The 25,997-nt window shown below is 38.4% G+C and overlaps 1 protein-coding gene across 1 annotated transcript in view; it reads right to left on the reverse strand.

Moving 5' to 3' along the window:
• Positions 1–241: 241 nt before the first annotated feature.
• Adat1 (Adenosine deaminase, tRNA-specific 1) overlaps positions 242–25,997 on the reverse strand; it is a 224,503-nt gene continuing 198,747 nt past the window's right edge. The window contains exons 10-11 of the mRNA XM_090384069.1: positions 10,653–10,739; positions 242–401 (exon numbers count right to left, since the gene is read on the reverse strand). Coding sequence (XP_090240195.1) covers positions 242–401; positions 10,653–10,739 — 247 coding nt within the window. The remainder of the gene's footprint in view (positions 402–10,652; positions 10,740–25,997) is intronic.

A 25,997-nucleotide genomic window follows, 5' to 3' on the forward strand; every position in this document is an offset into this window, starting at 1 on the left:
TGAGGAGTGCCTGAAACCTGTTATTGGGGAGTACACAGACATCCAAAACTGCATATTTCAACAGTACTCGGCACCTTGCCACACAGTAAAATTTGCAAGTTTTATGCTATTTAGATTTAATGATGAGTTTGTCTTCTTGTCTCAAAAGCTTAAAACATACTTATTCTATAGATCTGTGTATTGTGAAATATTGCTAGTTGAGGAAATAAGAGAATTGCAACCAAAAAGTATTTTATTGCCATCACTTGTAATCACTTAGTCTCTCCTCTTTTAATGAAAAATTTTCCAGTCCAGGTGGTTTAACAATCCATGTGCTGAAATTTTGTAACAAGCATTTTTTGGAAATCTGATATCTTGAAGAGGCTTTCTTGAAGTCATTATATGTCCTCAGGAATTCACCACTAATGGGAGTAAACAATGCTTTTAATCAAAATAAACTATTCATTAAAGTTTGAATGCATGCAGGTATCTCTCAAATTTGTATTCTTAGAAATATTTTCAAAAGTAATTTTTAAAATTACTTTTAAAGTAATTTTTAGAACTGTGTGAAAACTATACTGCATATATTCAAATAAAAATGTTTCAAACCACACAAATACACCTTAAAAAAAATAGTTTTGTATGATTATCCTGTAATCATACCATATACACAAATTAACCCGCATTCATCCATATATCAGTTTTTGCGATTATGGGGCATGTATCTATACATGTACACTATGCTTTTGTGTTTTATTTATTCTTTTCTTTTATGTGTGGTTGAGCAAAATCACCCACCCACAGATCCAATCAACTTGGCCTGATTCTAACTTCCATACTAATCCCCCCACCCCCTGAGACGATGCTAAACTCTAACCATAAAAGGGCCATTACCCTTTAAACCAACTGAACTGCTTGTGTGAGGAGCTGTGAAGCAAAAAAAAGAAAAAAAGAAAAAATTCACCATCACAACTCATTCTAAGGCATGGTGAAATCATGACGTGAGGAAGAATCAGCTTTTACCTTGGAGGAGGCAGTCTTGGGACGTTGCAAACAGAATAGATTGTTTGACAGCTCATGCTATAATTGAAGTGGATTTAACTGAAGGCAATTAAATCTTACTTTGAGAGGACCATACACATCAGGAAAATCTAATATAAAGACCCTTTAAGGTTTCCTCCAATACAGCTTGACCACAATGCTGATTTGATTACAACAGGTTTTCAAAACTTCTGACTATATAGAACAGCCATGCCCACCAATCTTTAAGATGCCAACCTTGATTCATTGACAACCATAGCAATATCAAGAGAACAGATGATTACTACAATAAACTTGATGATAGAAACTTTAACAGGAGGACCTGATGGAATCTCACAATTTATTAAGAGCAAGAGTCCATAAAACTTACAGGCTCTAGTACACATTTTTAACTCAGTACTCTCAAACAGAGGCAAACTAGGTCAAAAATTGTTACCGGGAAAAACTTGTAGTGGTTTCTTGCTAGTGTTTTTGGACAAAATCACATTGGCCTCCAACCCGCCAGGGTTTCCTCCCTAAGTCTCATGGACAGCCTGCCTCTGCTCTCAAAATATTAGTTCCTGCACCAACAGAGGGAATATACTATCAGGCGAAAATGAAACGGCTGTACCCCAAACACTTTGAACCATTAGGGGGCAATCTTAAACTCATCAAGCCTGTTTAAATTGCTAGAAAAACTATTGTTACCGGTCCTCAAATAATCCCTCCACTCACAATTCACTAAGCACTCCAAAACGGATCGACAGTGATCAACTTGTGATGGCTGTCGCGATCTCCAACAGGAACTAGTCATTGTCAGTGACTATTGTCAGGGAGACTGGGAATATATTATGCAAAAAGAATAGGTGGAACAGGACCGGGGGTATGTCTGCCAGGGGCAAAAGTTGATGATGTTGTAGAGCAGATATCATCTTTCAAGGGCACAAAAGGTTTGTTTGTTGTTTGTTTTGTTTTTTAGGAGCATTAGCAACTAAGGCCATATTGCTCCGGGATATGCGGTGGTCATTCCCTGACCTTTCCGCATCCTCCGTATTTGGTGGTGACGGGCTCGAACCCCGGTCTAATCAAGAAGCGTGTGCTACGCACTGCTGCTCCTTCCCACCTGGCTACTGAGGCACCTGGCACAAAAGGTGATATTGTTCTACAAGTAGGCACTAATGACCATAAGAGTAACAGATCTGAAGATTTACTTAACAAGTACAGGTCAATGCTGGAAAAAAGTCGAGAGTTAGGGTTAAATTTGAAAGGGTCTGCAATTCTGCCCGGACATAATAGGAGGGAGTGTATGATAAGAGCAGGTGCCTCCGTAGCCGGGTGGGCAGGAGCAGCAGTGCGTAGCACACGTTTCTTGATTAGACCGGGGTTCGAGCCCATGACCACCAAATACGGAGGATGTGGAAAGGTCAGGGAATGACCACCGCATATCCCCGGAGAAATATGGCCTTAGTTGCTAATGCTCCTACAAAAAAAAAAACCAAATAACCAAATAAATAAATAACAAAATAAGAGCCTTTTCAATCAATTCAGCCCTGGAGAGATTGTGCAAGGCTCAAAGGGTAGAATTTTTTTCAGCGTGGGGTCTGTGCTTGCTAACAGGAGAGACTGTGTCTACAGGGATGGGATGCACTTAAATAGAATTGGTGCACGGATATTTGCTGATGCTATCGAGGCAGTGTTAGATGGGTCGGAAAACTGCTAGATTGGAGGGATTCCCAGACTAAAAGATTAAAGGTAGTCGCAGGGAGAGGTGAAAGTGATTCTTGCACTGCTTTTATTGTAATGAGTAGTAGACTAGAGAGCTGCTGGGAGTCATCATGGAACAAGTAAATACATGGGGTGTGTTAGGGTAACTAAGAGTAAGAACAAGTGAATGTATACTTGCATGTACAGTAATGCTAGAAGTATAGTAAATAAAATTGATTAATTCGAAGTGTTGATCAAGACATCAAGGCAGATATTGTTGGGATATCAGAGATGCTTCTTATCAGAAGCAGCCTGAGTGCGATGATAGCTTTCCCGGATTCAGACATTTCACATGCTAGTATAGAGTCTGTATGGTGTGAGATAGTTGGAATCAAAGGTATAATGCGAGTAGGAGTAATCTACAGACCAGGTGATTTTGAAGATTATGACGAAAGCCTCTACATGCAAATGGAATGGGCAAGTAAGCGTCAATGTCTTATTATGGGTGATTTCAATTTGCCTCTAATTGATTGGAGTAAATGGGAAGGAAACTCAACATGGGAACAAAATTTTTAAATCAACTAGATGACTGTTATTTGTATCAACATGTCAGGAAAAGTACTAGAGAAAAGAATATCCTAGACCTCATCATCATTATGAATCAGATGACATAACAGGGCTGACAGCAGAGGAACCAGTGGCAGGAAGTGATCACGGAGTTCTACGGTGGGTGATGAGAGAGGTAGCAGCAGTAAAAGGCAAAGGAATGGGTTTTAATTTCAAAAAAGGAAATTACGATGCCTTAAGGTACTACATGGCTTGTATTAACTGGGTACATATCGCGCAGAGAATGAATACATTTGAACTGTGGTATGCTTTTAAAACATTAATCACAGATGCCTTGAATGCGTATATACCATTAAAAAATACTCCACGAGGAGGGTTCCAAGTTGGACGAATAGGGAAGTTACCACAATACTTGAGCAGAAAAAGTTGGCATGGAAAGGTTACAGAGCAATAAAAAGTACCGAAGCCTATAACAGCTACAAGATGATCTGTAATAGAGCCACAGAAAAGGTTCGAGAGGCAAAGGCAGTTTATGAGAAATCACTAGCAAACAGAGCAAAGAGGGGGGGATAAGGAATTCTTCACATATATAAATGCCAAGAAGAGCAGGACAAACCAGATCGGACCTTTACGTAAGGGAAAGGGGATAGTATTAAATACACCAGCTGCCATTGCAGATGAACTCAACAGTTATTTTGCGTCGATATTTACAAATGAAAAACCTTTTGTGGCAATGGCAAATTGTGGGAGCAAAGTTGAAAAAAATGTAATTAATGATATTGAAATTTCGCAAGATTATTTAATGAAAAAACTTTCAAGCCTACAGACCAGTAAGGCTCCTGGAGTTGATGGAATATGCCCTATAATCTTAAGGGAGGCGGCAAGTGAGTGCATTGAACCACTGAGGCTAATTATGCGAGCATCATTAGACTCTGGGGAGATTCCCTTGGATTGGAAAAGTGCCAATGTATCTCCCATACAAAATGGTGGCTCTAAAAGTGAAGTTGGAAATTATCGACCTGTCAGTCTGACTTCAGTAGTTGGGAAAATCATGGAGGCAATGATCGAAGGCGGAATTCAGGATCATTTGGATCGAATTGAAATTCTCAAGGATACTCAGCATGGCTTTGTAAAGGGAAAATCATGTTTAACAAATCTGGTTCGTTATTTCGAAAGTGTCACTCAAGAGCTGGATTTAGGGAATGATTTCGACATTGTTTATTTAGATTTCAGCAAAGCTTTTGACTCAGTCCCACATGAGCGATTGCTTTATAAGTTGGAACAGGTTGGAATCACTGGGAAAATCCTTAGATGGATAGAAGGATGGCTTCAGGGCAGGAGGCAGAGGGTTGTGATAAATGGCTATTCCTCAGATTGGGTTGATGTAAGAAGTGGGGTTCCCCAAGGATCAGTATTAGGACCACTGTTGTTTTTAATTTTCATAAACGACATCGATGAAGGGATAGAGGGCGTGATGTCTAAATTTGCAGATGATGTTAAAATTGGTAGAGTGGTTAATGATCACTGTCAAGCTGAGCTTCTTCAGAGAGACCTAGATAGACTTCAGGAATGGTCAGAAAAATGGCAGCTATGCTTTAATCCAACAAAGTGTAAGGTATTACACCTGGGAAACAGTAATCCCAAAATAACTTATTCACTTGGTGGTGTTCAAATAAACCTAGTACGGGAGGAAAGGGACTTGGGTGTAACGATACGGTCAGACATGAAATTCTCTGAGCATTGTAAACAGGTGGCAAGGAAGGCCCATGGTGTCCTATCGATGATGTATCGAACTTTTGCAGTAAAGATAGGGACGTGATAATCCCATTATATAAGGCTTTTGTTAGACCACACTTGAAATACTGTGTTCAAGTATGGAGACCACACCTAAAGAAAGACATCCAGCTTCTTGAAAGGGTGCAAAGACGGGTAACTCGCCTGGTGAGATCGGCAAAAGGGCGTCCTTATGAAGAAAGACTTCGAATATGTGGAAACTAGACACCTTAGAGGAGATTTGATTGAGGTGTTTAAGGCTCTGAGAGGCATCAGTAAAATGAATGAGGACGAAATTTTCAAGATTATAAATGATGCTAGAACTAGGGGACATAAATTCAAGTTACGGGGAGAAATGTTTAGATTGGACTGCAGGAAGTTTTATTTTAGCCAGCGAGTTATAAATTACTGGAATAAGTTGCCTAGATGGGTGGTAGAGGCTGACAGTTTGGGGAAATTCAAAGGTCATCTGGATAGTACCTTCAGGTGAGGGAAGCACATAGGATGATAGGTTTAATTTCATTTTTTTATTAATCATTATTATTTATTTATTTTTATCATTGTTTTGTTCGTTTTTTTTTTTTTTTTTTTTTTGGCTGGTGCAGCATAAACCGTTGGCTTTCTTGCACCATGCGGCCATTACTAATACGAATACTACACTTGCATATACACCAATGCTAGGAGTTTGGTAAATAAATTTGATGAATTTGAGTTATTGCTCAAAATATCAAAGACAGATATTGTTGAGATATCAGAGACGTGGTGTCACACAGATATAAGGAATGCAGAACTGGAATTTGGGGAGTACAATATGTACAGGAAGGATACAGGATAGGAAGGGAGGAGATGTTATGCTGTTAATTAAGAAAAACAAAATCAAATTAAGTGCACCCAGTTGATATAGATGAACAGTGCACTGTTGAGTCAGTTTGGTGTGACATAAGCACTGCGAAAGCAAAAATAAGAGTAGGAGTGTGTTAGTATTAGTATTAGTATTAGTATTAGTAACGGCCGCATGGTGCAAGAAAGCCTATGGCTTATGCTGCACCAGCCAAAAAAAAATAAAATAAAATAAAAAATAAATAAAAAAAAATAAATCCGAACAAAACAATGATAAAAACAAAAAAATAAAAATAAATAACTAAATAATAATAATTAATAAAATAAAAAATAAATAAAAAGGAAATTAAACCTATCATCCTATGTGCTTCCCTTACCCGAAAGTACTATCCAGATGACCTTTGAATTTCCCCAAACTCTCGGCCTCTACCACCCATGAAGGCAACTTATTCCAGTAATTGTTATAAGCGTTATAAGCCTAATGACTTGAATGAGTACAATGAACAATTGTACAGAGAAATAGAGTTGGGCTAGTAAATCGGAATGTCTTATAATGGAGGATTTTAACAACTTCCCAGATATTGACTGGAACTTGTGGGGTGGTCGCTCACACACTAGTAAAACTTTTGTGGATTTATTGGATGATTGTTTTCTGCAGCAGCATGTTCGAGAGGCAACCAGAGAGAGTAATACTCTTGATCTGGTTATCAGCAGTGATCATTCGTGTATTAAGAATTTGCAGATAAAGGAACCACTAAGTGGCAGTGATCACAGTGTACTGATGTGGGATTTACTTAAAGATTTAATTAACATCAGGGGTAAAGTTAAGGGTTTTTGTTTCTGTAAATGCAAGTACAGTGATCTCAGAAAGTTTTTAAATTCTGTACAGTGGGATCAACTGACGATGTTACCAACAGTAAATTCTAAGTGGGAAGCACTCAAGGAATTAATCGTGGATGCTACTAAAAGTTTCATACCTATTAAGAAATATTGTTCAAGTTTAGGCGTAAATGGTTATCAAATGAACTAATGAGGCTCGTAACAGAAAAGAAAAATGCATGGGATGCATATAAACTATCAAGCGACTCAGAAGCCTATGGAAGATATAAGCTAGTCTGTATTCAGGTCACAAAGGAGGTTAGGCAGGCGAAGGCAGATTACGAGAAATCCTTGGCAAAAGATGCTAAGAAAAACGGCAAGGATTTCTTTACTTGTATAAACTCTAAAAGGAAGGGGATGAATCTGATTGGTCCACTTGACATTGATGGCTCGACTGTTGATGATCCTGCTCAGAGAGCAAACAAATTGAATGAGTATTTTGCATCTACATTCACAGATGAGGAATTATTAAGGTCTGAAAATGGCAGAAGGTTATCAAATTTTAGCAGGATACTTAATGATTTTGTAATAACTGAGAGCAAAGTGGAGCAGAAATAGTCGAAGTTAAACATAAGAAAAGCACCTGGGGTGGATGGAATCTATCCAGTTATATTAAAGGAGGCGGCAAGCAACTAAGCAAACCCTTAGCCATAATTATAAGAGCATCCTTGGACTCAGGGGAGGTCCCCACAGACTGGAGATGTGCAAATGTATCCCCAGTTCACAAAGGAGGATCAAAGGGTGACACACGAGTAATTACAGAACAGTTAGTTTAACTTCTGTTCTGGGTAAAATAATGGAGTCACTAGTTAAAGATGCATTGCAGGATCATCTAGACAAAACTGCAGCAATAATTCAAACACAGCATGGGTTTGTTAAGGGAAAGTCTTGTCTGACAAACTTGACTGGATTCTATGATGTGGTTACAAAAGGCATTGGATGCAAAAAATAATTTTGATATCCTATACAGCCGCACCCTGATTAACGTAAGGTTGCGTCAAGTCTACGAAAGTCGAATTTTACATAAGTCGGAATTTCTCTAAACAAGCATTTAGTGAAATTCTGCACTAGCAACTATGCATGCTGAATTTGATAGAAGCAAAAAAGAAATTAGCATTAGCATAGGCATATGATGCAAGAAAGCAAGCTTATTCAGCATCAGCCAAAAAAAAAAAAACAAAAAAAAAAAAACGCACCACTCCCATTTCACCCCTCTGTTCATTCGAAATACCTGTCCAGTTGAGCCTTAAATTTGTTTAGGCTATCAACCTCAACAACAAGTGATGGAAGTCGGTTCCACCAACCAACCACCCGCTGGCCAAAGGCAAACGTCCGCACATCTATCCGACAACCGTCCTTCCTCAATTTGAATTTATGCCCTCTCAGGTGATTATTCTGAGCAAGAGGAAGAATCCCATCGGCACTGAGCATGCTCAAGCCATTCAAAGCCTTATACACCTCTATCAGATCACCTCGCCGATGCCTAGTCTCCAGACTCTGTAATTTGCAAAACTTAAGCCTTTCTTCGTAAGAGCAACCCTTTGTTCCATTCACTAATCTAGTTGCCCTTCTCTGTACTCGTTCTGCAGCTCTACATCCTTCTGGAAATGAGGTCTCCAGACCTGTATACAGTGCTCAAGGTGTGGCCTGACCAATGCCTTATACAAGGGAATAATCACATCCCTATCCCTGCTAGAAAAATTCCTGTATATCATTGACAAGACACCATGAGCTACTCTTGCAGCTCGTCTGCACTGCTCAGAGAAATGTTAGATGAACGTGTAAATAGAATTATTTATTCAATTTTTTTTTATCTTGTGCGTAGGAAAAATTACAAAAGTGTACAAAATTACAAAAATTTCAAAATTATAAAATTACAAAAAGAGAGAGGAGACAAACATAACATCAGCAAGTATTAACTTTCAAGCATTGTCGCCCGAAATAACTCTCCAGCTGATAAGCACACCGTTACGGAAGTTGAGGGCTGTGCAGATTTAGAAGAGGTTTTTTTTCCCAACACATCACAAAAAATTTCTCTGCAGCTGCAGAATCGGAACCTAACCTAACCTGACTTCACCACATACTATAATGTTTTGGAAACCAATGATGCTTGAACCTATTAAACCACCCGTTGCTTGCCATGAACTTGGCTTGGGGTTTGCCGTACTTATCGTTATCTTCATAAATACTTCTTGCTTGAATGGCAGTTAGATTCAGGGGCACTTGCTTCTGAATCTGATTTTCCATCCATATTATTAATAACTTTTCCATCTTCGATATAGAAGGATTGGACAGATGGGGTGAGAAGAGGCAACTGAAGTTTAACATTGACAAATGCAAAGTACTGCGTATGGGTAGCAGTAATCCCAGAGTAATGTACCAACTGTGTGGTACTACACTCAGGGAGGTGGAGAATGAAAAAGACCTGGGGGGTAATTGTGCAGTCAGATATGTAGTTCTCAGAGCAGTGCAGACTGGCAGCCAGAGCAGCTCATGGGATCTTGTCAATGATATAGAGGAATTTGGCTAGCAGGGATAAGGAGGTGATTATCCCATTGTATAAGGCAATAGTCAGGCCACATCTAGAGTACATACTGTATACAAGTTCAGAGGTCTCATTTTAGGAAGGATGTGGAGCTGCTGGAATGAGTACAGAGAAGGGCAATGAGATTGGTGAATGGAACAAACTGGGTGCTCATTTCAGCATCTGGAGATTAGGCACCTGCAAGGTGAGCTGATTGAGGAGTGTAAGGCTTTGAATGGATTGAGCAAGCTCAATGCTAATGGGATTCTTCCTTTTGCTCAGACCACACACAAGGGGGCACAAATTCAAATTGAAAAAGGACGGTTGCCGAACAAATGTGTGGAACTTTGTCTTTAGCCTGTGATTAACTTTTGTGGTTAACTGCTGGAACAAACTCCATCTGTTGTTGTGTAAGTTGACAGTAAATAAATTCAAGGCAGAACTAAAACTATGGAGGAAATGAATAGGTGAAATGGGAGGTGGTGTTTTTTTGCCGATGCTGTATAAGCTTAGTTTCTTGCATCATTTGCTAATGCTAAAAGTACGTGAAAAATTCTGGTGTGTATTCTAGGATCCAAAATAAGAAAAAAAAAAAAAAAAAATCATGTAATCGTATGTCTGATTTGGAATGGTTATGGAACTAGGGCTATTTGTATTTTAAAAAACTGTTATGGAATTCTGAATGCTGAAAAATAATGATTATTATTATTATTATTATTAATAATCATAAAAATAAACTAGCATGAATAAACTTTTTACTGTAAGAGGTAATTATTTTTGTATTTCACTATTTTTATTATTTTTTACCATTCTAAACTGCATAGTCTTTTAAAATTCAATCATCCATAGTTCTGTAGCTGTTCAGGATCAGATGTATGTTCATAGAATTTTTTTTTTTATTTCAGACTCTAAAATACATACCAGAACTTTTTTTAATGCATACTTCTGAAACACCCTGTATACACATAGTCAATTCCAATGGCTCACATCCAGTGGGTATGGGCTTGGCACACCCAAGGTGCTGAGCTGGATATCATCATTCTTCTCTTTCTTAGCGATTCCCTTCTACTTCTGACTGTCTGTCTCTCTCTCTCTCAGGGTAAATCAGAAATTTTCTTTGGCTGGTACAGCATAAGCATCAGGCTTCCTTGCACTATGTGGCTAGTAATAATAATAATTCCTGTAACACTGTCTCAGTGAAAAGCAGAAGTTTCTATACAGATTGTTAGATTCAATATTAGATACAATGATACAGTGACATACAATAAAGTGTGAATTTTTATAAGAATGCTATGTGGATTTGTAGTTAAACATAATTTCTGCAAAAATTATGCCCTATCACATATTCATTAAAATTCTTCGTTACCTAACAGATTTCAACTGATGTCCTTCTGGAATTTGCTTCAGCACTTCCATAAACTGATGGAATAACTCTAATTTGCAGACACTTAATCTAAAAGAAGTATAAAATCTGTTAAAGTCATATGGAAATACAAATCATATTAACAAATTATACAAATATTAAGACAACATAATCCAATCCTATTCTTACCATTTTCAATTGGTCTGTTAGCTAATTAGCAGAATTTTTTTATTAAAATATCCATTAGAATTACATTAATAGTACAGAGGAAACTTGTTATCCGAGGATAATTAGTTCCAGAAAATTCCACTTAAAATGGGGACCAAATTTTAATAATATTTATTTAAATAAAACTAAATGCAACTAGGCATAATATTTTAAGATTCTATATCTACATAATATTGGTGTAGATACACCATAGACAAGTCTTAAAGAAAAACTACGGTAGTAGTGTGAAAGGCATCATTTCATCTGTATCTCATATTGTGCTCATCCTTCACAACAAGTTGCCTATGTATTACCTCACTACCTCAAATAAGTAACGCTTCACTTGCAATACCAGGGTACCTGACCACCCACCGATGAAAAGCCAACTAGCTTTGAAATGGTGTCATCTGGGTGGTGGCGCCCACCAAGAATAAGTAACAATAGTCTTCTCTATTAGTGACTCGTTACTTATTCGAGGTAGTACAATACATGGGCAACAGGTTGTGAAGGATGAGCACAATATGAGATACAGAAGTAATGATGCCTTTCACACTACTACCATAGTTTTTCTTTAAGAGTTGTCTATGGTGTATTTACACTGATATTATATAGTAATGTTAATTATGTACTTGTACATAGTAAAAAATGGATGAACTGAAAAATGAGAAAATTATTTTATTAGACATTTTTTATTATAATATGTTGCACAATGTAAGGTTAAGTAAAGTTTATTGAAGTTACACTATTTTTCAGGCACCTCCGTAGCCAGGTGGGCAGGAGCAGCAGTGCGTAGTACATGCTTCTTGATTAGACAGGGGTTCGACCCCGTGACTACCAAATACGGAGGATGTAGAAAGGTCAGGGAATGACCCCCGCATATACTCGGAGGAATATGGCCTTAGTTGCTAATGCTTCTAAAAACCAAATAACAACAACTATTTTTCAGTTGTATGAATAAAGAATGAATCCAGAGTTGTTCGCGTTTTTTTTTTTTTGGCCATATTTTTTCAGATAAAATTGAGTCGTAGCATTTAGTACAATACATTTATGCCTTTAACTTCACGCTTAACTTTTGTTTGAAAAATATAAGAGATTTAACCCATACCTTTTTATAGGAAGTTCTTCGGCCTGATGCTCACATAAAATTAATCCAATTAATACATTATATAAGACTAAATTTATGACACGATATTATGATTTAAAATTGTTAATATATACGGGTTTGTTAAAAATAATCCTGTATTCAATTTCCATAATCTACTCACTGCCAAAAGGAAGAGCAAAGCGAAGTCTATGCACATCAACCCACCACAAACTAAACCACTCAGCAATAACGGACAGGAAATTAAAGACAATTGTCAAATTTACTAAAATGTTTTAGACTAAACTTCTTAATAAGGGACAAAGTTATTTCGGGATGGTCCGTGCTCACAAGAAGTAAAGTGACACTTAACAATAATAAGATTCAATTTAGTGTACTGTGACAAAATTATTTTTATTAAAGAATGTAAATAATGTTATTTACACATGCGGGTAAAATTCCACGAGTCCAAAATCATGTATGGTCTACGTTCATTTATAGCATTAGGGTTTAACTTCATTTCAAGTGTTTCGGCTATTAGGAGTTTTGTATATTCATATTGTGTATTAATTACTTTAGCCTCATTAAAAAGAAACATATGGTTCTCATGGATGGCATGAAAGGAAAGTTGAGATGCACCTGTTCTTTTTGCCCTTACAGATGCCTGGTTAATTTTGGGTAGAAACAATATAAAAAGAGTTGCATTCCTGACACAATGTTATAGACTATGTTGGTACGTTCTATATTTACAACTGTAGTTTTCTTCCTCATCTTCAAATACTGTGTGGAGTTTACTTATGGGTTGCGCAACAATTTTAAATTCCGTGTTTTTAAAAATAGTTATGAATTGTTTATACCATTGTTGTACATGACGAACTTTAATAAAATATTTTTGTGTAATGTTTTTATTATTAAGTGAAACCGATTCTAATTTTTGTTTCGCCTGTCGTTGAATATTCTGTATTGCACCTAATGTATATCCCCTGTTCAAAAATCTTGTAGAGAGTTCCTTAAGTTCATTATTAAGAGATTCCTGTGTAGAACTGTATTTATAAGCATTTTAGAATTGGTTAAAAATGATACTTTTATAAGTAAAAGGGTGATAACTTGAATAATGTAAAAATTTTCCTGTGTTTGTTGGTTTGTGGTATATTTTAAATTGTATGTTATCGTTGACCCTAGTTAATGCAAAATTAAGATAATTCATAGATTTCTCTCCCGGTTTTTCATCTTCTAAAGTGAACTTAAGTCTCGTATGAATTTTGTTAAACAAATCCATTCAGTATAAAAAATTCAGTCACTTTTTAATAAATTAAAAGACAAAAAGTTAGATAATGATGATAAATTGTTTTCCCTAGACATTGTCTACACTAATGTAGATGTTAATTACTCACTTGATACATTATGGAATTTGATCAACGGTGATTCCATAATAATGAATAAAACCGAGTTACCAAAAACTGAAATATTTTATTTAATCACATTTCTCATTCAAGCTAATTACATTGATTTTCAATCGAATATTTATAGACAAATTTTTGGACTCCTGATGGGATTAAGTTTGAGTGGCCTTGTCGTGGAAATTTACCTTAACAACATTGAACGAGATTATCACCCTTTTACTTATAAAAGTATCATTTTTAACCAATTCTAACATTTAAATCTGTTTATTCCAAGCTTAACATTTTATGGTAGGTACCTTGACGATATCCTGGTATATCGTCAAGGTACCCGTTATCGTAAAATAACAGGGGATATCCTGGTCATTTCTCATAAAGATATTGTAATTAATCTCATGGATTCGTTTATCAAAATTCATACGAGACTTAAGTTCACTTTAAAAGATGAAAAACCGGGAGAGAAATCTATAAATTTTCTTAATTTTGCATGAACTATGGTCAATGATAACATACAATTTAAAATATACCGCAAACCAACAAACAGGAAAATTTTTACATCATTCAAGTTATCACCCTTTTACTTATAAAAGTATCATTTTTAACCAATTCTAAAATGCTTATAAATACAGTTCTACACAGGAATCTATTAATAATGAACTTAAGGAACTCTCTACAAAATTTTTGAACAGGGGATATATATTAGGTGCAATACAGAATATTCAATGACAGGCAAAACAAAAATTAGAAATCGGTTTCACTTAATAATAAAAACATTATACAAAAATATTTTATTAAAGTTCCTCGTGTACAACAATGGTATAAACAATTCATAACTATTTTTAAAAACACAGAATTTAAAATTGGTGCGCAATTTTAGGAGCATTAGCAACTAAGGCCATATTGCTCCAGGAATATTTGGTGGTCATTCCATGACCTTTCAGCATCCTCCATATTTGGTGGTGACGGGCTCAAACCCCGGTCTAATCAAGAAGCGTGTGCTATGCACTGCTGCTCCTTCCCACCTGGCTACGGAGGCGCTGTAAATATGGAACGTACCAACATAGTCTATAACACTGTGTGTGGGGAAACACTTGAAATGAAGTTAAACCCTAACGCTATAAATGTACATAGACCATACACGATTTCTGACTCGTGGACCTTTAGGTGCATGTGTAAATAACATTATTTGGAAATTGAATACAGGATTATTTTTAAGAAACCCGTATATAATAACAATTTTAAATCATAATATTGTGGCATAAATTTAGTCCCATATAATGTATTAATTTAATGTGAGTGTCAGGCTGAAAAACTTCCTATAAAAAAGGTATGTGTTAAATCTCTTATATTTTTCAAATTGCATCAAAGTAGGAAGAACTGAGCTTTACTGCTCATATATTTTGAAATTAAATTAACTTTTGTTGCAAGATCATGAAGAACATCATTCTTACAAAATATTCAAGTGCTTGGTCAATTTTCTCAAGGGAAAATGCTTTAATTCTTTAATTTTCAAATCCTCATAACTGCAGGGCCTTGGATACCAGGGACCCCTTGTATATCCATTAGTAGTATACACTGAGTGGACAGAAATTATGAGATACCTACTGGTCCTTGAGATTTTTACAGACATTCTCTCAGATATGCCAGACAAACTGTACTTGCTTCACTTGGGAGTCTAAAATGCTGATCAAACTCATATTCGGGTGACACTCAAGTCAAGTGGACCAAATTTCAGCAAAGTCCGGACAGTCTGAGACAGCCAAATCCTCTGCTTGCACCTTCACGATAATGGGACTATTAGTAATCCTGGGTATAATCCCCATGCACAAGCACACTGTGAGTGACCACCCAAGTGTCAACAAATTTAGGCAGGGGTCGACATGTGGTACCCACATGTCGACCCCTGCTTAAATTCCACATGGAGGAATGCCGCCCCTCTGTGTTACCAGGCAATACTAGGAGATAGATGACTCTCATAAACCAGTGCAATCCACCACTTTGCTTATTGGAGGATTGAAATGGTGGATTCCATGTTTAGTCTCCAGAACTAAGTTCCGGTCAACCTTTTCACATCTCTTCCATCATGCAGTATGACTGATGACTTTTGAGGTTATGATGGACACCATGGTGAGATCCAATCTTCCTTACATTTTGAGAATACAGCTCTAAAACGGTGTTTGCAGGCCTGCCATTAGTTAGTACACCAGACCAAACCTACTGGTAACTCTTTAGGAGCCTTCCGGATCAGCTAGTGTATAATCTTGCTACCTCTACTCTGCCAGATAGTGACTGGAAAGAGTCCAAGTAGTATGTATGGGGGGGGGCATTTCTTTTGTTAGTTGTTGCCGCATTGGCTTCTCTGGCCATAATGCACCTCCCAAAGTTACTCTGATCCAAGCGGGATTCAAACCCGTGACCTCTGGGTTGCCAGGCAGGCACTTTACCCACCTGGCTAGCCCGGTCGGCCAGGGGGGGGGAGGCATTTTCAAGCCCATGTTATGTTAAGGATCTGGGTATATTCTTACCTTGTATACGCCATATCCAAAAATTTCATTACTTCACACAGCATGTCCTCCACACTTTCTCTTACTATTGAATACACCATGAATTGTCAAAATAATAGAGTAAGCTTATCTGCGAAAAGATCTAAACCTCCTAAACACTTCCTAGTTCATTTCACAAACATACGTGGTCTCAATTCTGATCTCAACGTTGTCCATTTCCACTTGCAGTCTGCCAAAACCCCATGTACATTTCTGACAGAATCTCAGTTATCAGTTGATTCAACTATTGCTCATCTCATTTGCCCAAATTATTCGCTGTATGATTCCTTTCACCTCAAAGGTGGTATTTGTGCATATGTCCATTCTGATATTCCCGGTCAGAGACTTTGTAGATGTGCAGAAATTTGCTTTTAGCCAGCAGGTAGTTGGTTGGTGGAACAGGCATCCATCCTTTGTTGTGGAAGTTGATTGCCTAAATAAATTTAAGGCTCAGCTGGACAGGTATTTTGAACGAACGGAGGGGTGAAATGGGAGTGGTTTTTTTTTTTTTTTTTTTTTTTTTGGCTGATGCTGCATAAGCTTGCTTTCTTGAATCATATGCCTCTACTAATACTAATGCTAAAGTACTCAGTCGAAGTGAGTGGTCCTTTAGGCACCTCAGACCACAACTTGGTGATTGTCTCTTCTCCAATGGAGCCTTTATCTCATGGCTATTTCCAACCTTGTATTGTTTGGGATATCAGAGACGTGGTGTCACACAGATATAAGTAATGCAGAACTGGAATTTCGGGAGTACAACGTCTACAGAAAGGATAGACAGGATAGGAAGGGAGGAGGGGTTATGCTATTAGTTAAGAAACACATAAAATCCAGGGAAGTGAAGCCAGTCAACATCGCTGGACAGTGCAGTGTCAAGTCAGTTTGGTGTGACATAAGCATTGGGAGATCAAAATTGAGAGTAGGAGTGTGCTATAGGCTTAATGACTTTGGGGAGTATAATAAGAAACTGTACAGGGAAATAGAGTGGGCCAATAAATCCATTACTTAGTCTTATAATGGGGGATTTTAATTTCTCCGATATTGACTGGAATTTGTAGGTTCGTCACTCACACACTAGCAAGACTTTTGTGGATTTATTGGATGATTGTTTTCTAAATCAGCATGTTCGGGAGGCAAATAGCGGGAGCAACACTCTTGATTTGATTATCAGTAGTGATTCTTCATGCATTAAGAATCTGCAGATACAGAAACCACTAGGTGGCAGTGATCACAGTGCTGAAGTGGAATTTACTCAAGAAGGTAACTACCATCAGGGGTAAAGGGTAGGGTTATTGCTTTCGTAAAGGCAACTACGATAGTCTGAGACAGTATTTAAATTCTATACAGTGGGACCAACTGATGATATTACCAGCAGCAAACTCAAAATGGGAAGCATTCAAAAAACTTATCTTGGAAGCTACTAGGCTTTACATACCAACTAAGAAATATTGTTCAAGGTTTAGGCCTAAATGGATGTCAAATGAACTAATGAGACATATGGCAGAGAAGAAGAATGCATGGGATACATATAAATTAACATGTGACACAGAAGCCTATGATAGATATAAGTTAATCTGTAACCAAGTTACAAAGGAGGTTAGGCAGGCGAAGGCAGATTACGAGAAATCTTTGGCAAGGGATGCAAAGAAAAACTGCAAAGAGTTCTTTACTTATGTAAACTCTAGAAGGAAGGGGATGAATCAGATTGGTCCACTTGATATCGATGGTTCAACTGTTCATGATCCTGCTCAGGTAGCTAACAAACTAAATCAATATTTTGCATCTACATTCACACATGAGGATTTATTCAGGAAGGGGAATGCCATAGATGAAGTACACACTAGCAGTGAGCTAGATGATCTTGTAATAAGTGAGAGTAAAGTGGAGGAGAAATTGTTGAAGATAAATACAAGAAAGGCACCTGGGGTGGATGGGATCTACCCAGTTATATTAAAGGAGGCAGCAAAGGAAGTAAGCAAACCCTTAGCCATAATTATGAGAGCTTCCTTGGACTCAGGGGAGGTACCCACAGACTGGAGATGTGCAAATGTAACCCCAATTCACAAAGGAGGATCAAAGGCTGACACAAGTAATTATAGACCTGTGAGTTGAACTTCTGTTCCAGGAAAATTAATGGAAGCACTGGTTAAAGAAGCACTGCAGGATCATCTTGACAAGAATTCAGTTATAGCTCAGACACAGCATGGTTTTGTTAAGGGAAGGTCTTGCCTGACCAATTTGATAGGATACTATGATGTAGTCACAAAAGAATTGGATGCAGGGAATAACTTTTATATTATATATTTGGATCTGAGAAAGGCTTTTGATACTGTTGCACATGGAAAACTGCTGCACAAATTGGAGCAGTGTGGCATTGGTGGCAAATTGTTGCTATGGATAAAGGGATGGTTGAGTGGCAGAAGACAGAGAGTGATAATTAATGGACATTGCTCATCGTGGACTAATGTTATTAGTGGAGTCCCTCAGGGTTCAGTGTTGGGTCCATTGTTGTTTTCTGTATTTATAAATAACATTGATGATGGTATTTCAAGCTTAATGTCCAAGTTGGCAGACGATATAAAGGTTGGCATTGTTCTTAAGGACGCTACTGACGCTATGCTGCTGCAACAGGATCTGGAAAGGTTGAGCAGGTGGGCTGAGAGGTGGCAAATGAAGTTTAACATTGACAAATGTAAAGTACTACATATGGGAAACAGCAACCCCAGAGCAACGTATCAACTCTGTGGTACTAAACTGACAGTGGTAGAGAATGAAAAGGACCTGGGGGTAATTGTGCAGGCAAATATGACGTTCTCTGAGCAGTGCAGACGGGTTGAAAGAGTAGCTCATGGTGTCTTATCATTGATATACAGGAATTTTTCTAGCAGGGATAGGGAGGTGATTATTCCCTTGTATAAGGTAATGGTCAGGCCGCACCTTGAGTACTGTATACAGGTCTGGAGGCCTCATTTCAAGAAGGATGTAGAGCTGCTGGAACGAGTACAGAGAAGGGCAACAAGGTTAGTGAACGGAACGAAGGGTTGCTCTTACGAAGAAAGACTTAAGTTTTGCAAATTACAGTGTCTGGAGACTAGTCACCAGCGAGGTGATCTGATAGAGGTGTACAAAGCCTTGAATGGTTTGAGCATGCTCAATGCTGATGGGATACTGCCTCTTGCTCAGAATAATCACCTGAGAGGGCATAATTCAAATTGAGGAAAGACAGATGTAGGATAGATGTGCGGAAATTTGCCTTTAGCCAGCGAATAGTTGGTTGGTGGAACAGACTTCCATTCCTTGTTGTAGAGGTTGATAGCCTAAATAAATTTAAGGCTCAGCTGGACAGGTATTTCGAATGAACGGAGGGGTGAAGTGGAAGGTTTTTTTTTTTTTTTTGGCTGATGCTGCATAAGCTTGCTTTCTTGCATCATATGCCTCTACTAATGCTAATGCCAAGAATGCAAAATGGGATGACCTGCGAGATTTCTTTTCTTCTTTTCCTTGGTCGGATTACTGTTTTAAAACTTCTGATGTCAACGTTTCCTCAGATCGTGTCAGTGAAATTATTCTTGTAGAAATGGAATCCTTTATTCCCCACTCCACTTCAAAATCTCGTCCTTTATCTAAACCTTGGTTTTCCAATAAATGTGCTAAGGCTGTTCAAGAGAAGAACATTGTATATTGTAAATGGCTTGTTTCCAATTCTTCAGTTTCATTTTCTGCCTACACCAAAGCTCACAACAATTGTAAAGCAGTTATTAATCAGTCCAAACTAGATTTTGAACAGGCTAAGAGTAGAAAACTTGCTTCTTGCCCTAATTTTAGCTGAGCATTCTGGTCTCTTGCCAAAGCTATTGGCTGCAACTTTTGCACCTTCTCTGCTCCCACCTCTATCAAAACCAGATGATTCTGTTGTCACTTCAGCCAAGGATAAAGCTGACCTGCTAGCATTCCATTTTTCTTCCAACTCATGTATTAATGATCTTGGTAAAACACCTCCCACCATTCCCAACATGCTCCATTCAATGCCTCCTGTGGTCTTCCGTCAAAAGGATGTCAGAAGAATTTTGACAAATCTTGATGCTAAGAAAACTCCAGGACCTGATGGTATTTCTCCACTTGTTCTCAAAACCTGTGCGGTTGAACTTACTCCTGTTCTTTGGTGCCTTTTTTCTCTTTCTTATTCCAAAGGTGTTTTTTCTTCTGCCTAGAAATTTGTTCATATTCAACCAGTTCCTAAAAAGGGTGACAAATCCCTCCCTTCCAATTATCGCCCATTGCGATTGCTTCTACTCTTTCTAAAGTGATGGAAAAATCAATTAACCACCAACTCTTAAACTACCTAGAAACCTTCCATCTGAACAACGATCGCCAATATGGATTCCGTCAGTGTCAATCCACTGGTGATATTCTGGCTTATGTTACCCATTTATGGACTAATTCAATGGAAAGGTTCGGTGAAACACAAGTAGTTGCTCTTGACATCTCAAAGGCTTTTGATCGTGTTTGGCATAAAGGTCTTCTAAACAAGCTTCCATCTTATGGTTTGCCAACTGTTTTTAGTAATTGGTTATCCAGTTTTCTCTCTGATTGCTCACTGAGGGTGATGGTAGATGGCTCTCTGCCCTCTAACGTTTCCACTAATGCTACTTTCCCCCAAGGTTCAGTTCTTTCTCCCACTCTTTTCATCTTGTATATTAATGACCTTCTTCCATTGACTGGAAATCTTATCCATAGTTTGCCGATGATAGCACATTGCATTCCACTTCCATTTTGAGAAACCTTGCCCTGCTCAATCAGCTTCAACTTCTCGAATATCCATTACTAATTCCTTAAATGCCAATCTCCAGGTAATTTTCCAGTGGGGTAAAGAAAACTTAGTTGATTTCAATCCTTCTAAAACTTAGTCTTGTCTTATATCTCACAAAAAGGATTCTTCTGCGCCTATGCTTATCTTTGGTGACGCTCCGATTTCTAGGCAAGTTGATATATCTCTTTTAGGGATTACCGTGACTTCTAATCTCTCTTGGCACAAGCACTACAAATATTGCTTCTTCTGCATCTAAAAAACTTGGTTTTCTCTTTCACTCTCGGCATTACTTTTCTTCCAAACAGCTGTTCACTCTGCACAAACTGCAAATTCGCCCTACCATCGAATCTTGTTCCCACATCTTGGGCGGTGCCCCCAAAACCTCTCTAGGGCTTCTAGATCCCATTCAGAAGAGGGCAGTTAGGTTAATTAATGACTTCTCTCTAACAGAGTCTTTCCACTCCTGTCTCATAGACGCACTGTTTCTGCTACATGCCTTTTCTACAGATATTTCCATGGGTGCTGTTCTTCTGAATTGGCTTCTATAATTTGCGCTCTCTCTTTCAAAGCAGTCCGAACATGTGCCGCCACCAGCCAACATCCATTTACTGTTCAACTTCAAACTCACAGACCAACTTTTCATCTTCCTCGTTTATTCATTCAACTGCCGTTTTCTGGAACAACTTTCCTTCGTATGTCTTTCCTGAAAATTACAATCTACAGAAATTCAAGTCTAATTATCAACAAATATCTTCTTTTGTCGTCTCAACCTCCAACCCATGCACAGTACTAATACCTCTGGTTGTAATACCTCTCGTGTTTGAGGTTTTGATAAAAAAAAAATTTAATTAAATTAAAAAAAAAAAAAAAAAACAAAGATAAATAATACTATCATTTAGAACTATTTCAAAGTCCAGCTTAGGCATAAGCATCTGCATACAAAACAGACAAACATAAGGAACACCAAAAGTTATCTTGACTATTTTAAAGGATTACTATCTTCCAATTATGAAAAATATTACTATTCCCACACATCCACCAAAATGGATGTGTGGGAATAGTAATAGCTAATTGATACCTTATCAATGAGAAGCCACACTTGGAAACAGATCGATATTCCAGGAGGCACCATTACTTCTAGGTTAAGTGGAGGAAGTAGGATTTTCACTGAGTCTAACTTTCACATTCAATTAAAAAATTTTTTTTAAAAAATAAGAATCCAAAAATGATACCAAACAGATATTAACTGTATATTATACTAGCATTTTTTCTAAAACCTTTATAAGCTGCTTCAAATAACTCTAAATATCAGTCTTTGTTAGTAGTGGCATCCCAATAGTAACAAAAATGCTAGTGCCTATTCTACTTGACTGCAATTTTTTTTTTTCTGAAAAGCATTTCTGGTTCTTTAATTTTGTTCAAGCATATCAATGATTGGCCCTTGTCTAATGTATTTAAATACAATGTAATGTTTTATTTTTTAAATAAAAAGTTTGGCCATTCAAAAAGTTATATTTTTTTATAACTATTGTTTTAAAAAAAAAACAACTTTTATTATTGTGTTCGATCCAAAATTTTGTTTCACTCACATGTAGCCATGGTTACAAGCATTGCCTGACTAAGCAGGTGTGTAAACAGCACTTTTAGCATGTAACTGAGAGATCTGTCATGTTCAGGTACATTCAAATCATTGTCAACTCCCGCTACTGTATGAATGGTCAAAAATAATTTCTTTTTTTTTTTTTTTTTGTATTCTTTAGTGTTTCTACTCTGGTGTTTAAACAAGATCATGCCCAAAATCTCTTCGCGAGACATTGGACCATCCCAACCAAAATAACTGCAATAGCTAACATAAAAGCCAACACAATGCAACTGCATCACGGATTGACTGGCCTCTGGCCAAACAAGACTATGTCACTGCCAAAAATCACCAAACAAGTGCAATGTGCAGGACCAAAGTGACCACATCATCCACCAGCGAACATGAATTGAAAAAAGAACACACCTACATGAAGAACAAGAGAACTAGACTAGAAAACAACCACCCCCCATCTAAGACCTGCATTTCAAGCATGATAAAATCCTGGACTGGACTCTGAATAACATTGCAGCCTTGCTGCCCAACGCCACTATTGGTGATCTGAACTGGACTCCCTTTGTCTGGTTCCCTTTCAACTCTCCTTCCCCTGGTGGGGGAGGAAATAGGCCAAGTTTCCTCCCCACAACCGACCATTTTTGCCTGGTGAGGCATGGGCCTGCCTCACTGACTCTCTGGGGTCACCTTCTCTATCATCCCCATATTCCTATCTCTCCCCCTAGCCTTCAGTCTTCCCCCCACTCTGTGTGCAAGCGAATGCCCTACAAATCCAAATTTAACTACACCCAAATTACTTCGCCCACAAATAATTTGTGGCCTCTCAAATTCCAGTGCTACCCTACTGTGATCACTCCCATCAAAAACTTTTTTTTTTAGGTCCTAGCCACTGAAATCTCAGGAAACTAGGTGGCAGGACCTGCCAGAGTAACTACTTCAAACTACCAGTGTACCTCCTCTGACTCCACAGGGCAAAGCGTGCGGGCAACGTCAGGCCTCAGCAAATGTCTGGTGGCTAAATGGCCAGAGGAACAACGGTACACGCAAACAATACCCATATACTTTTAAATCTCTGGCCATTACAGTATTCTGAATTGCAAGACAATGTATACTAGGCTGAGATGGGGGAAATCCCTCGTGCCATTTGACCCTAAACACACTACACTTTTACCCTAAACACATTACACTTTGCAATCTGAACATTACACGCAATACATCAGGATTGAAGACGACTAAAAACCCCACACAACGGACTAACTACCTAGGATGGAACCTGATTCCATAAGTGACAATCCAAATGGAAACTCCAAACAGGATTGATGACCAATTGCAGCTTGCCATTTTGGCTCTCCAAACCATGCTCCCTTATGTGGTTCTATTCTTCCTCTTTTTTTCCCGGCAGCTGGGGAGAACATGTTTTCTACCCCTCCCCACCACCCTCTCTTCACTTGGTTGGTATTGTTGTCATTTGGTTTTTTTAGGAGCATTAGCAACTAAGGCCATATAGCTCTTAAACCTTTCTGCATCCTCCGTATTTGGTGGTCACGGGCTCAAACCCCGGTCTAATCAAGAAGCGTGTGCTATGCACTGCTGCTCCTGCCCACGGAGGCACTCTTTGCTTGGTGGGGGCATGGGCCTGCTCCACTGATCACCTGGGGTCACCTTCCCTATCGTCCCCATACTTCTGTATTTTCCCCCCCGGCCTTCAGTCCCCCCCACTCTACCTAACACACAACTGCACACCCTACAAATTGCAAAATCTAATGTCTAAATTTAATCATGCTCACAATAACCTCTTTGGCCTTTCAACTTCAATGCATAACCTCCCACTGAATTTTTTTTAGGCCCTAGCCACTGAAATCTTAGGAAACAAGGTGGTAGGGCCTGCCAGAGTAAATTTTAAACCACTGGTCTGCCTCCAGGGGGCTAAGTGCAGGCAACTTAGCCCCCTGGAGTTGCCTGGGGGCTAAGTTGCCTTAGCAGGGGTCCAGCAGCTAAATGGCCAGAAGAACAATGATACATAACATTACACATATACATTATCCACACACTTTTAAATCTCTGGCCTTCCCAGTGAACTGGTACACCCACAATGAAAGCTACGCAGAGATGGGGGGGGACAACTGGTGCCATTTTATAACACTACACTTTACTTTTATTGTATGCAATGTGGATATCAGCAACCCCCCCTCCATCATAAACCAGTGTATATTTCTGAGTATTAGTGATGCAAATGGGCTTTCCACAGGCTCAAGTTACTGCCCCAGTTCTGGACCACAGCCATGGCTAAAATTATCAATATTCCAAGGTTCTTGTTTCTTATTAAAGAGAGGAGACTTCTAATAACAGTTCAACTTCTGGCCAGCTCTCATCTCCTTCCGGGATAGCTGTGCCTGGAGGATCTCAGTATCTCATCTTCAGCCAACTCCACAGATATTACCTCAACATGCACATCTTTACCTACCCAATTGATTTCTCCCATAGCAAATAAAAAAAAAAATAAATTTTCTGTTTATACTCCGGGACGACCAAACAGTCAGAGGAGTTAACAAGATAGACAGAATACAAGAAACAGCACCGTATTCAGCAGTCACGGGTTTGAACCCCGGTCACTCAAGGCAAGTGTACTTATGCACCCGCGCCCCTGACCACTAGGCTACGGTGGCCTGGATTACCAAATACATTTGGTAATCCAGGATCTAGATGTCAATCTGAAGAAGTTTCCCAAGGATTAAGTATACAGGTGAAGAATACTCCATGAATGTCAGCCAAGTCATACATCTCAATAAGATCACCTGCGAGGTGATCTTATTGAGGTGTATAAGGCCTTGAATGGTTTGAGCAAGCTTGATGCTGACGAGATTCTTCCTGCTGTTTTTAATTCAAACCCACCAAGTGTGTAAGTTATTTTGGGATTGCTACTCATCAAGTGTAAGACCATGCCATGCATTTTCTGCATTAAATGCATAGCTGCCACATTTCCTGACCATTATTGAAGCCTTTTAAAGTCATTCTGAAGGAGCATTACTTGGCACTGATCATTAACAACTCTATAATATTTAAATCATCTGCAAATTTTGACATCACATCTAAATCCTTGTCGATGTTGTTTGTGAAAATCAGAAACAGCAGAAGCCCAAAAACTAATTCTTGGGAGGCACGACTTCTGATATTACATCAATATGAAGAATATCCATTAATCACAATCCTCTGCCTTCTGCTCTGCAGTCCTGCAATTCATTTTATTATCTTTTCAGTAATCCTAACATGTTCCAGCTTATACAATAATCTCTCAAGAGGGAGTGAGCAAATGACATGCTAAAATCCAAATAAACTATGTTGAAATTATCCCTATTCCAGCTCATGGGTAAGAATAGCTAACCAGATTAGTTAAACATGATTTTTCCTTAACAAAAGCATGCTATGTGCCCTTCAGAATGCCATTTCTATCTAAATGTCCCTGGATTGCACCCTTACCTAAAGTCAGACTAAATGGTCTGTAGTTATCAGCCTCACTCTTAGAACAACCTTTATGTACTGCCAATGCACTGGCACTTCTCCAATCCAAAGGAATCTCTCCTGAGTCCAATGATACCCTCATAATTAACTTCAATGGTTTGATGCACCCTCTGGCTGCCTTCTCAAAATTATGGGATATACAGCTCAACTGGGTATATAATGCTCAACTCCAGGAGACTTATTTGGAGTTTTTC

Source organism: Mastigoproctus giganteus, chromosome 10 (genome assembly GCF_048544385.1).
Source record: "Mastigoproctus giganteus isolate SK-2022 chromosome 10, ASM4854438v1, whole genome shotgun sequence".
Classification (NCBI taxonomy): Eukaryota; Metazoa; Arthropoda; class Arachnida; order Uropygi; family Thelyphonidae; genus Mastigoproctus; species Mastigoproctus giganteus.